Source organism: Geotrypetes seraphini, chromosome 10, assembly GCF_902459505.1.
Source record: "Geotrypetes seraphini chromosome 10, aGeoSer1.1, whole genome shotgun sequence".
NCBI classification, from domain to species: Eukaryota; Metazoa; Chordata; class Amphibia; order Gymnophiona; family Dermophiidae; genus Geotrypetes; species Geotrypetes seraphini.
In genome coordinates, this window is record NC_047093.1 from 124501508 (window position 1) to 124515779 (window position 14272).

At 40.7% G+C, this 14272-nt stretch overlaps 1 protein-coding gene across 5 annotated transcripts in view; it reads left to right on the plus strand.

Annotated features, from left to right (window-relative positions):
* BRINP3 (BMP/retinoic acid inducible neural specific 3) overlaps window positions 1-14272 on the plus strand; it is a 223977-nt gene that overhangs the window by 166455 nt on the left and 43250 nt on the right. For all 5 annotated transcript variants that reach the window (XM_033962459.1, XM_033962460.1, XM_033962458.1 and 2 more), the window contains one exon: window positions 1999-2104. In XM_033962459.1, the coding sequence (XP_033818350.1) occupies window positions 1999-2104 (106 nt within the window). The remainder of the gene's footprint in view (window positions 1-1998; window positions 2105-14272) is intronic.

Below are 14272 nucleotides of genomic sequence, written 5' to 3' on the forward strand. Positions count from 1 at the left end.
GATTTTTTATTCCATTTTTTATGGAGGTGGGGGGGGAATCAGTGATCACTGGGGGAGTGTGGTGGGGGGGTCTGTACTTTGTGTCTACAGTGGTTATCTGCTCACTCTGGAGACCTTCTGGGCACTTAGACCTGGTTTTACATGACCTAAATCGCAACGCACAACTTCCGTTTTGGTTATACTTACGACTAAGTCTAGGCCGCCACACATCCCGCCCTCACCAATCCTACTAAAACACCCCTTTCAGCTCTGGGCGTACAGCAGCACTGAAAGGGCCTAAATTGTTTTGAGATATGTCTAAAACCCGGTTTGATTATCGGCACTTGGACAACTTGTCTTACAGTCAGAAATGTCCACAAAAAGGGATTACTCCCTTCTTAAAGAAAATTCTCATCACAGATGTAAGATCTTGTCCAAATACAAATTTCACTATCAAAGTGCTTCGCTCCTTAACTTCAGATAGGGAATCTTCCAAAATCCCTGTTAGGTGTTGTAATTGTCCTACACCATCACTACTTTGAATCATTAAACCATTTTCACAGGAACCTTTTTTTTCCTTTAACAGCTGAAAAAAAATAATAATAAAAATAAGCCTTGTTAATAGGTGGAATAGACTCTAGTGGAAAGTTCAGATTCTCTATAAGAAACTTCTTAAAAATTTCAATTGGTGACTGAGCCGGAATCTTTGTCCTTTTTGTGGACAGAGAATATGGCTATATTCAAATGTAATGAAATCTACTCAAGAGAGACAAAAATAATTTCTTATAATGCAAAATGAAATGAGAAGATTGGGTTCTACTTTCTTGCTAGCTTATCGCTGCAAATGTGTAGTTAAATATTTGAGTATAAAATATGTGTTCTTCCACCTTGAACATCTAAGATCTATTTTGGACCTTAAGAAGCTGACCGGTGGTTCCAGATGAGGAAAAAAAGTTAGAGAAGCTGAGGGTTAGACCAGCGAAGCCTTTTCCTGAAATTTACCCCCTCTTGTACGAAACTGCAATAGCGCTGAATGGCCCGCACTGCTCCCAACGCTCATAGGAACTCAATAAGCGTCAGGAGCAGCGAGGGCCATTCAGCATGGCTCCCCACGCTAGAAACTGCTATCACAGTTTCATAAAAGGAGGCCTTAATATTGTAAAAATTCTCCCTTAAATCATTTCCTGAACGGCTAGTAAGAGAGCTAACAGATTTACAACCTGTTTATCACAAGAAGCTGCCTGAAAAGATAGGAATCACTGAAAATAGCTCTTGTATAAAGCCAATTACAATTACGTCTTGGGTGTTGTGAATTAATGAATTTAAAATGATCCACAAGATAATCAGGTGCTAAACCATGTAAGACTTTATAGCATGTACAACCATACTTAAATCTGACTCTGGCCTTGACCGATAACCAATGTAGTCTTTGGTAATAAGGTGTGACATGATTTGATTTTTTCAGATTGAAAATTAATCGGACTGCTGTGATTTGGATGATGCAGGGTCTATGAAGACTTTTCTGATAATCCAAAATATTTAGAATTGAGTGTACCTACAGTCTAAAACAAGAAACATCAAAATATGGTCTAATAGTCCGTAATTTACACAACATATAGAAATTTTCCTTACTAAAGCATTTGTATTTGAATTCATAGTGCGATTTTCACCTAAATTAACCCCTAGGATTCTTATAGTAGGATTCACGTTTTTTTGTTTTTTACAAAACAGCAGTGGTGATTCCAGCTTTTCAAACGCAATAAAGCCCATTCAATTTCTATGGGTTTTGTCGCATTTATCGTGCTGGGAATTGCTACCATGGCTTTATAAAAGGGGCCCTAAGGGTTTTAGCATAACATAGTTACCATATATAGTAGATTTCATGCTTTAGTTACTGGATATTACTTGGTAAAATACACATACATAACAAATATTCAGGACAATTTGTTATCATAAAATAAAGTCCCGGTTTGATGTGTATAATATTGGAAATAGCTTTTTATCTTCCTTTGATTTCAGGTAACAGAAACCCGGACTGGCCCTCTTGGCTGCAGTAACTACGACAATCTGGATTCGGTCAGTTCCGTCTTGGTTCAAAGTCCAGAGAATAAGATACAGCTGCAAGGTGTGTGAGCATAACTTTTCCGTTTTTGGAGTGAGGGAGGGGGTGGAGGCATCTCATTTCAGGGAGGTCCATTTGGTGGTCTCACCCCAAGTGTCCTCAGAATATTTCTGTCCTTCTCTGTGACAGTATTTTAGGAATTTAAGGCAGTAGAGCAATCCTCCATTTAAAAATGATGGACATTTGTAGCTTGTATTTGGTTTTGCTAATATCAGTGTCCATAAAAGTTGTAATACTATATTATGGCTATTCATTGGCCAGAAGTTAATATATACAACTTAAACTTAAAATTCCAGCAAGCATATTCATATGAAATCTTTATATATTCATTCATTGATTATGATCCTCAAAGGGCTAATAAAATGCCTCAATGGTTATCGTGAAACAAATCACAAACACCCAAGGGCATAATCGAAAGGGACATCTAAATCCATTTACGTCCATCTCGCAAGTCGTCCAAAGTTAAAAAGAGCCTAAGAGACATTTTCGAAAGAGACGTCCAACTTATTTTTACTTTCAAAAATCGTCTAATTATACGTCCTACCGATCTGATCATCCAAGCCGCTAAATCGTCCATCTTTATACCACATTTCCGTCCAACTTTCCATCCAAGTCCAAAACGCCTAGAACAAGCCCTGTTGGACGTGGGAGGGGTCTGCAAAGTGATGGACTGAACACCCAGGGTTTTGGGGATGTATAGGGGAGTGCACATGTTTCAGTATCAATGCAGTGATTACAGGGGCTTATGGGCATGGGTCCTCCTCTCTATGGGTCCCTAACCCACCCCCAAGCCAACTTAAGCTGCCTCTGGGCTGGACGACTAGGCTTTCCTATGCCAGGCGGCCAGGTGATGATGGTCTGGAGGCTGAAATTTAAATTTGTGAATAAAATTTTCATGGGGGGGGTTGGTGATCACTGGGGTAGTGTGTGGGGGTCTGTGTTATGTGTTTGCAGTGCTTATCTGGTGAGTTTAGGTGGGTTTTTGTGACTTGGACCATGTTTTACATGGTCGAAGTCACAACGTCCAAGTTCCGTCGATCCTGGGCTGTATAACTTTCGGTTATACATGCTGTACGACTAAGTCTAAGCCAGCCCATGTCCCGCTCAACTCCCACCCTCGACACGCCTCCCGAAACGCCCTGTTTAGCTTTGGACGTTGAGTGGCACTATGAAGGCCTAGGTCGTTTAGAAATACGTCCAAAACCCGTTTTTATTTTCGGCGCTTGGACGTTTTTGAGAAATGTTCATCCAAGTGCCGACTTAGGCCTGTTTTTGGATGTTTTTCTCTTTCGATTATGAGCCCCTTAGTCTTTTGTTATTTTTTTATATCTTTTATATATTCTTCAATAAATATCATTCATAATCATTTAATTTAGTTTAAATAGTACTTATCTTGGTATTTATGTTCAGATATTAAGGGAGTGCCTCTACCAACATGTCCATGTTTCAAAAACCTTTCGGCAGGGTTGAGGCTCCCGGTATCAAAATCTGCTCATCGTCCAGCTCCTGTTTTTAGTAACATGAATGTATAAAATGAAATGAAAAATGATCAAAAATCAGGGAATAAAACTGTATTTTCAATAATCCAAACCAGTGGCATAGCAAGGGTGAGAGACGCCAGGGGTGGAGGCACCCGCCTGTCTCTGTCTCCCCCTGCTCCATCCCTGAACCCCCTCTGCTGTGCGCACATTCCCTTTCCTCGTACCTCTAGCTGTTCACCGCCGCGAGTAACAACTTCAGTGTGCTCCTCACAATCCCAGTGGCTCTCCCTCTGATGTCACTTCCTATGCGCGAGACCCGGTTGCGAGGAACATGTTGAAGTTGTTGCTCATGGCGAACCACTAAAGGTACATAGCAAGAGGAGGAGTGGGAAGAGGCAGAGGGGGAGGCGAGAAGGAGGGGAAGAAGGGTTGCCGGTGCTCCCACCAACATAGCACTCGGGGCCTCCCCTTTCTTACTATGCCACTGATCCAAACCCACAATTGTGCCTGCACACATCTCTATCCATTCATATATACTCGTATACGGTAAAATAATACTACACTTCTCCCTCCGTATGCAGGCGGAACATAGCCGCGAATATGGAAAAACCACCAATAACTTTTTATATGTTATTCGTGGTTTTTTTGTAACAGCCAGCGGTTTTGTTATTAAAACCACGAATAACTTTTCAACTGTTATTCGCGGTTTTTGGAAACGGCCACTATTATTAATATTGAAATTTGCAATTTTGGTGGAATAACAATATTTATTGACCATACTATACAATGATGTACAGCTTTTAGGGCTTTTAGCAGGCAAGCAGCGATTCCCAGCGATTTTCTGGGTAATAGCGATTTTCTCTCTGCGCGCTGGGAAGCAGCAGTTTTCAGGGTGAAAGAGTTGAAGCATCGATTTGGTGGGAGAAAGCGATTTGGTGGAAGCAGCGATTTTCAGAGTGAATGTTGGTAAATGTTAAACATTTTTTTCAGTACAGTAAAAGGAAAGGAACTTTAATCATGATGTAATTTTGGGGGGCGGAGTCAGCATGCGAAAAATCTCAAATAAGTGAAACCGCGAGTGCAGAAACTGCGAATAAAGAGGGAGAAGTGTATACCAATTTGTCAAACAACTGTGAAAGTATTTTTTTTAAAGCTTAGGGGCGTTTTGAAGGACTCGCCATAAATTATAAAGGATTTATAGTGAGATGTGTATCTGGCACCCCACTGCTCTATATGTATGTCAATGTGGCCAGCCCTTTACAATGCTGGCCCCTCCCACATCCAAATGATCTGGATTTAGAAGTTTTGAACGTGGACGTTTCTGTGGTTGAAAATGGACATCCTGATGGCCAAGACGTACAAACAGATCATTTTGGAGAAAAAATATAGACGTCTAACGGTTTCACACATGGACATTTCTCCACTCTGACTTTTGGACATCTTGTGGGAAATGTCCAAAGTCTGTCTTAGGTGTCCTATTGAAACTGCCCCTCCATCTGTTATATTCCTTTCGGCAAAAAAGCATACTTCTAAAGCAGCTGCTCAAGAGGAGGTGGTAGCAGCTAGCGCGGCCAGCAAATTAGCGCGTGCTATTACGAGTGTCAAACCGCTAACGTGGCTTTGTAAAAGTAGCCCTTAGAGCCATATTAGTTGGTGCCAATTATTTAGGTGAAATATTTATTTTCTTATTTATATGTCACTTATAACCTAAGGGCTCCTTTTATCAAGGTGCGTTACGGGGGTTATTGCGTCAGACATTTCATCACACGCTAACCCCCGCGGCAAGCCAAAATACTAATGTCTCGTCAATGGAGGCATTAGCGACTAGCGCGGTATTCTGCGCGTTAAACCCCCTACCGCACCTTGATCAAAGGAGCCCTAAGAGGTGCACATTCAGTGACTCGAGCAATTTTCCCTGTCTGTCCTGGCAGGCTCACACTCTATCTAATGTACCTGAGGCAATGGGTGACTTGCCCAGGGTCACAAAGAGCAGCATGGATGTGTGATTCTTGGAGCAATCTATCTGGGGTACCTCAGGGCTCCCCGTTGTCACCCACGCTTTTTAACATTTATATCTCATCTCTAGGATACCTATTGCAGAAGTTGAATTTAAACTTTTATATATATGCAGATGATATTTCCATTTTAATTCCTCTGAGTAACATAACAACTGAAATTTCTCATATCATGTCTGAAATAGATCAATGGACAACCATTTTAAATTGGAATTGAATACAGAAAAGACAAAATTTTTTTGGCTAGTCCAAATGATAAAATAACTAGGACATCACTTCACTTTAATGGGCATGATTACCCAATTTTAAAATCTATAAAAATATTAGGAGTCACTTTAGAGTCCCATCTAACCTTGGTAGAACATACAAATTTGGTGGTGAAAAAGTGCTTTTTCGTGCTATGGAAATTAAAGACCATCAAAAAATATTTTGACCCTTTATCTTTTAGATTGCTGGTGCAGGCATTGGTATTATCTATATTGGACTACTGTAATATTGTCTATTTGGGAGCACCAAAGAAAGCTGTGAGAAAATTAAAGAATAGTGCAGAATAGGGCTGTTCGCCTGATATTTGGGCTGAAGAAAAGCGACCCTATCAATCCTTATTATCGATTATTACACTGGTTGCCAGTGGAAGCACGAGTAATGTTCAGATTTGCATGCCTTTGTTTCAAGTTGGTTTGGGGATTGGCCCCTACCTACCTACCTGTTATTTCATTTTGTGCTATATAATCCCATGACGGTAACCCGAAGATTTTAGGCTGTAAAGTTAGGCCTTGTTTTAGACAGGATGCTGGCATTTCAAGCAAGTCCTGGTTGGGTAACTATATTAGCGGAGCCATGTTATCTTAAGGCGCCTTCTGAAAAGAAATTAAGACAGTATTATTTGCTAAATTTATCTTTTAATTCAATGTTTTTATTCTTAATATAATTTTACTGCTTTTACTTAAATTTTTATTGTCTTTTTAGTTAATATGCCGTATTCTCATTTTAATATTGTACTTCACCAATTATCCAGTTTTTCTCTCCTGTGTAAACCGCCTAGAATTCTTTTTGATTGTGGCAGTATACAAAAATAGTGATATTATGAACCTACAACCTCAGGGTACTACGGCTGTAGCTCCAACCACTGTGCCACAGAAAGCAATAGATAGCACGATTAAATAGCTATAAAATCATCTCTCTCTCTTATCTGCAAGTATTGTGATAAGGATCACATTTGGGTTATAAAGAGGGGCTATTTAAAAGCATGCTTTAATTTTGTAAATAAGAATTCTTTTTTTTATCATTTTCAGTTTAATTCCCTTTCTTGTGGTTGTCGGTGATGATCCAGCAATCCTTACCAGTGGGAGAGCTACTAATTGGAATAGATGCAATACATAGAGAGAAATAACATGACCATGTGTTCTACTTGAAAAATCTAATGCCCAATCTAACCTCCAAGGACATTATCAGCTTTTCTGCCATTGATTCTGTTCCCTGCTCCACTTCTCATTCTACCTATGTATTAAGGAGAAAAACTCAATTCCTTAGAAATACACTGACTAAACAATTATTGGGCTTGGGTGTAATAATAAGTTATGGTACCCTGGCTGTATCTTTGACAGTTCAGAAAGAAGGAAGCACTTGAGAGCGTGGCAATTAGGGTAGACCTTAACCAGTGCTTGAAGTCGATTATTCTGCAGGAACAATAAATCATAGCAAAAAATCTCCCAAAATAGAATCTGGAGCCAATAAAGGACCTCTCCAATGTTACCTCCACACTGCCCACGGGAATCGGATGATAAGAAGTTTGCTAGAGGTATATCGTGCTCTGTTTGTTCAGACTTAAAATGTGAACTCTATTCTCTTATTTCTCTGCTACCAGTGTGTTCTTTGGCCTCTAGTCTAAAGTACTAACAGTGCCTTAGAAGCTATAGAAATGTTGTTCAAATGGTAAGCAAAGCTTTTGTGCTCTATAAACAGATAGAAATTTTTAGTGCAGATTTCCAGCTCAAGTGGAGGAGTATCCCCCTCTTATACGAAACTGCGATAGCAGTTTCTAGCGCAAGGAGCCGCGCTGAATAGCCCATGCTGCTCCCGACGCTCATGGAGTTCCTATGAGCGTCGGGAACAGCGCGGGCCATTCAGCGCGGCCCTCTGCACTACAAACTGCTAGCGCAGTTTAATAGAAGAGGGGGTATGTGTTGCTTGTTAGGATAATGGTTACTGTGGATGGGCAGACTAGATGGGCCATTTGGCCTTTATCTGCCGTCATCTAATATAATAAAATGCTAGGCCTCGCATGCGCACTCCCATCTGCGTGCGACGGTTTTCTGTGAGCTGTAGGGCACCGCAGATAGGAGTGGATGTCGGCCGCGGTGGCTGCCGGTGGCCCGAGGCAGATGTCGGCCGCGGCGGCTGCTGGCCGCCCGAAGCTCTCTCTCTTCCTCCCTCCCCCCGAGGTGGATGTCAACCGCGGCGGCCTGAGTCGGATGTCGGCCACGGTGGCTGTCGGCGGCTGCAGGCCGCGGCAGCCAAACCCGGAAAGCATTTTAACATAAGTAGGGCATGGAGTTCAGGAGGAAGGTATGGGGGGGAGGAAAATACTGCACAAGGAAGTGGGGTGGGAGGGAAATGCTGCAACACAGGGAAATGGAGGGGCAGAAAAGGGGTTGCTGGACAGGGGAAGAGGTGCTGATGAACAGGGAGGGGGGCAGAAAAATGAACACAGGCCTACTGCTGGACAGGGGGAGCAGGAAGGAGGTGATGATGGACAGGGGGAGGTAAAAAAAAGGGAGAAGGGCTTCTGCTGGATAAGGTGAGCAGTGATGGGGTGGTGGAGGACACAGGGGAGGTAAAAGGAAGGGAGAATGGACAGGGGGAGCAGGAAAGGGGTGGTAGTGGACAGCCAAGGAAAAAAGAAAAAAAAGACAGACAGAAATACAGAAAGCGGCTAAGGAGAGAGAAAAAAAAAATAAAGACAGACACACACACATATATTCTAGCACCCGTTAATGTAACGGGCTATAAGACTAGTGTTTCTATGTTATTTAAAAGTAGCAGCAATTAGGGCAAAATCAGAAATTAAGGCCCCCTTTTATCAAGTTGCGTTAGGGTTGTTTTTTTTTAAATCGCAGCTGACGCTCATAGAATTCCTATGAGCTTCGGAGCTTTTATCGCAGTGACTCGCAATAAAAAAAATCCTAACGCAGCTTGATAAAAGGGGGCCTAAGTTTTCAGTCACTTCACCATTACTGGTCTAATTAATGCATGCTTTTATTTTTATTTAATTTTTCCATGCTTTTACAGCTGCTAGTAGTGGCTCGTAGATCTGTAATGTGTCAGTTTCAAAATTATCCATGGCCTATTTTGGCCTCTAGTCCCTCTAACATGGAATTCTCTTTGGTCTTCTGTTTCAAGGAATTCTCAGAAGTACAAACTTTCATTTCCTTCAGTGAAAAGGATAAAGCTTGTTGGTAATATCTCTCGCTCCTTTTCATATAGGTTTACAACGATTTGGAATGAAATTTCTATTATATGAGAACTCTTTTCTCTCGCCAGATTTTTTGTAATGCTGTTTCAACAGTTTTAGGGAAATGGTACTAAGGAGTGTGAATTGTCTTTTGTTTAGTAATTCACATGTTAGTTAAACCGATTTCCCTGTTTATTGAAGTCTTATATAAATCGAGTCGAGCCCCTACTTCAGTATATAAATTTAAAGCTTAGATTAGATTAGCTTCAATAAGGAATTTTATAGGTGAATTATTAATTATTTTGTCTTATTTGATATCCCTACTTTGTCTTCATGAGATGCCACTGAGACAAGTTTACTCTCACTCCAACAACAATTTTATATTTCCAGTAGGACTTACACTTTCTCTGGTGCCGATATAGAACTAATTTGCTTTCTTTCAGAAGCCATCCCAGCAGAAACTGCATAGAATATTTCGTAGTAGCATTATTAAGAAAATTGTCATGTCAGTTTATGACACATTGTTTGACGTCTGTCTCTACATCTCCTTTGATGAGCTGGAGTTGCTTAAAGCGAATCAGACTGAACGGAGGCATGATGTGCAACAGATGAGTTTTACTAACTTTCCTTTGTGAGCCTTCCATGGTTCTTGAAGGATGTCACTACATTTGAAACTGCATAAATCAGCATGAGATGTCACGTGTTGATAAGCTGGTTCCACCGTTACCTTGGTTGTTTTTATGATCGGACTCTTTTCATATGACTTCCTGTTGGAGAATTTGAAAAAATATATTTGGTCAACTCTTAAAAGATGATTTTCTGAGCCAGTCATACATGTGAATAGCAATTTACTATGGATAGTTATTTTAGAATTATCTACATTTGTAAATATCAGCATTTACACATTTGGGACAATTGTATAAATTTGTACCTTAGGCACCCAGGATAAGAGGCTTGGGGAGGGTAACCCTCCCATCTCCAAACAGGACCTCCCCCATTGCCTCTCTCTAAATCTCTCTCTGCTCTCCCCTCCCCCCAACAAGGACTTTCATAAGAGATCTGAGTGACTCTTGAGGGGAGGAATGCTGGCCTAGTTCTAAGCCCACCCATCCCTAGACTCAAATTACTCTTATACTACTCTTAAATTACCCGTCACATTTCTCCAGCTCATCTTAACAATGACAATCAGCAGAAACACCTAACCCCCAAACCTTCTCACCAGATCTGGAAACTCACCTTTTCCCCACACCTGAAGAGGTACTGAGGGAGGATCTGCTCTGCTAAGGAGAAAAAAACATCCATTGGAATATCTTGCCTGCTGGCATTCAAACTTGGGTTTCAGTAGGTTATATCATTGTAGTTCTCTATTTTAGCTCAGGAAAATTAGTTAGGCAATAGTGTAGCCTTTAGAGTTTCTGCGTTTTAGCCCAGATTAGTATTTTAGGTTGCATTTCAGGGCATAATATCAGATTAGGGCACAAATAGGTGTTCAGTAAAGGCTCTGGTGTTAATTTTATTCCCTCTCACCCACCCCAAAGGAGAGTTTTCTTTATTTATAGGCTCTTCAGCCAACCAGGAACAGGGCATTACTTTGTAAGGATTTTTCTGCCCTTTCTTTATTCTTCCAGGTATAAATACTTCTGTACCACAGTATGGCTGAGAAACATCGTATCACCAAAGCTGCTGCTCAGGTTACAACTTTTGTCTCTGTGCAGAAAGAAAATGTTACCCAGGCAGAGGGAGTGGTTCCATGTGCAAGATGTCTTCAGCTAGAATCTCTCATGAAAGAAGTAAAGGAAATGACAAAGGAGGTGGCAAGAATAAGAGGTACATTGATGAAATGGTTCATGATACATCAAATATTTCCAGTAGTGGGGAAGAAGAAGCTATGCTGAGGGAAGACAGCTGGATTCAGATTACAGTACACTGCAAGATTGGTATTGTGACTCTCCCCACCCTTGAACTGAAGAACCGGTATGCTGTCCTGGAAGTGGAGGAAATGAGGGCATCCCAAGGAGAGAAAGGACCAAAGCTTGAAAACCCCAAAATTACTGGATCTGTGACCACTAGGAGACATAAGGTAGTAGTAGTTGGTGATTCCCTTCTGAGGGGTACAGAAGCATCCATCTGTAGACTAGACATGATGTCATGAGATGGTGCCAAAATCCAAGATGTTACGGAGAGCTTGCCGAGACTTATCAATTCTGATGACTATTATCCGATGCTGCTCATCCACGTTGCCACTAACAATACTGCCAGGGCTCATTCAAAAGTAAAGGTTCTAGACTTTTTAAAAACTAATTTTGTTTAGATGTGGGATTACGTCAAGGAATTGTTGTCTAGATGGGAACATCTGGGAAGGAGTAGAAATGCAGAGGGCAAAACTGAAAGGAGCGATTGTAAGGGTGACAAACCTTTTTGTGAGGCAACAAAGGAAAAGGAAAAGAAGGCCGCTTTGATTCTCAAAAGTAGTAGTTGAGAAGGTAAGGAATAAGAGGTTAGCTTTCATAAATTACAAAAGATCACAGAAAGAGGAAGACAGGCAAAAATACCTGAAAAAGTTAAGATAGGCTGATAATATAGTCAGGAAAGCAAAGTTGCAAATGGAAGAAAAAATAGCTTACACGGTAAAATGGGGAGGCAAGATATATTTTTTAGATATATTAGTGATAGGAAGAAGTGGAAAAGTGGCATTGTGAGACTCAAAGGTGAAGGGAGAAATATGTAGAAGCTGATAAAGAAAAGGTGAATTGCTTAACAAATATTTCTGTTCTGTGTTCATGGCTGAAGCGGCAGGAGCAGGACCACAAAAGACAAACATGAATAAGGATGGAGGCGTGGTAGACCCTGATTGATTTTCATAGGGTTGTGTTCGTGAGGAGCTAGCTAAAATAAAGATAGACAACGAGATGGGGCTGGATGGTGTATATCCGAGGGTGCTTAAGAGATTAGGGAAGTTCTGGTGGCTCCGCTGACTGACCTTTTCAATGAGTCTCTAGAGTCGGGAGTGGTACTGGAGGACTGCAGAAGGGCGGATTTGGTCCCTCTCTACAAAATTGAAAGTAAGGAAGAAGTAGGGAATTACAGGCCGGTAAGTCTGACTTCTGTGGTAAGCAAATTAATGGAATGGTGAAGTTTCTGGAATCCTGTGGCATACAGGACTGGAAGCAACATGGATTCACTAGATATATGTCTTGTAAGAATCTGATTTATTTATTTGAATGGGTGACCAGAAAACTGGATAGAGTGAGTGTGCTAGATGTGGTATATTTAGATTTTAGCAAAGCCTTTGACAGTATTCTACACAGACATCTAATAAATAAACTGAGTGCCCTCGGGATAGGTCCCAAAGTGACGGGCTGGGTCAAGAACTGGTTGAGTGGAAGGCGACAGAGGGTAGTGATCAATGGAGATCGCTCTGAGGAAAGGGATGTTACCAGGGTGTGCTAAAGGTTCTATCCTTGGGCCTATTCTTAACATTTTTATAAATGATATTGCTGAATGGTTGTCGGGTAAGATTTGCCTCTTTGCGGATGATACCAAAATCTGAAATAGAGTAGATACGCCGGATGGTATGAATAACATGAATAAAGACCTGGCGAAGCTTGAAGAATGGGCTGAAATTTAGCAGCTAAAATTTAATGCTAAGAAATGCAAGGTCATGCATTTGGGTTGCATAAACCCGAGGGAACTGTGCAGTTTAGGGGGAGAAGAACTTTTATGCACGACAAAAGGATAGGATGGGTGTGATTGTATGTGATGATCTTAAGCTGGCCAAACAGGTTAAAAAGGTGACGGTGAAAATCTGTAGGTAGACACTGTAACAAAAGTAGATAGACACAGTAATAAATGGGAGATACTTCATGCAAATAAATGAAATATGAATGGAAAGAGAAAAATAAAAAATGGGAGAAAGCTGAAACAGATGAATGTTGTAGCTGGATGTAGTAGAGGAAGTGAAGAAGACAAATGGATAAAAAATGATAAATGGACAGGAGACCTTTGGAAAAAGAATTAAAGAAGGCAGAAAGTAGTAACTAGGATTTGGAAAATTTAAGTGGACAAAACAAATAATTTTATTTGCACATGGACAATTGCAAGATGCTTGACTGCGGTACTAGGATTGATTTGAAGCCATGTGTTAAAGTGCCTGCATATACCGTGTTTCCCCGAAAATAAGACAGTATCTTATATTAATTTTGGACCCAAAAAACACACTATGGCTTACTTTTGGGGATGTCTTAGTTTTTTCATGAATAACAATCATCTCTCCTCTACCCCAATTCTTCCTATTTCCTTTCTCTACCCCCCCCCCCCATGTGTAGCATCTTTCCTCTCCTCTTACCCATTCCTTTATGCAATATCTTTCTACCCCTCCTTCCCATCACCCTGTGCATCATAACCCCACCTCCCCTCCCGCTGTGAGACAGATATCCTTCCACTCTGAAGCTTCCTAAAGAAGCAGGGGTGGGGGCTGCTGAATCGACGAGTCCGATTTTTTTCAGCAAATCAGGCAGCACTAGTGTCAAAATTGGAGTCAGGGAGTGTCTGAGATATTCGGGGGGGGGAGGCTTTGGGTGTCATTCTTAAATAGGGCTTATTTTGGGGGAAGGGCTTATTTTAGGAGCATCTTTAAAAATCATGCTAGGGCTTCTTTTCAGGATAGGTCTTATTTTTGGGGAAATATTGTTCCATTCAATATATTGTATTGTTTTGGTGTATTCTTTGATTTTTGGTATATAATTTCTGGAGAAATTATATACCACTCTGTGTGTGTGTGTTGGGGGGGGGGGGGGGGTGACAGCCAGTATATAACTATTTCCCCACTTAGTGGAATTTGTTGTTTTACAACTTTTTTCCTCTGCTTTAAAAAAATACAGTGAGTTTATTTATAATTTTATACATGGTTTTTCATATTTTTATATTTATGTTGTTTAAATATTCATGTTACATTAATGTTTTTTTTTAATATGTTTTTTTTAAACGGAGTTTGTATTTTGTCTGTTTTTAATCTCTGATGCATACATACATTTATTTTTTTTTATATACACTTGTTTTACATATTGATGTTTGTTTATTTGTCTATAGACTCCTGAGGAAGGCGCCCTTGTGGCGTCGAAACACTGTCAGTGTTGAGTTTTGTGAAAACTGATGTCATCACGAATAAAGATCCCACCTGAAAGCATCTCTGTTTTTCCCACTTCTTTTTGACTGTGCTGCT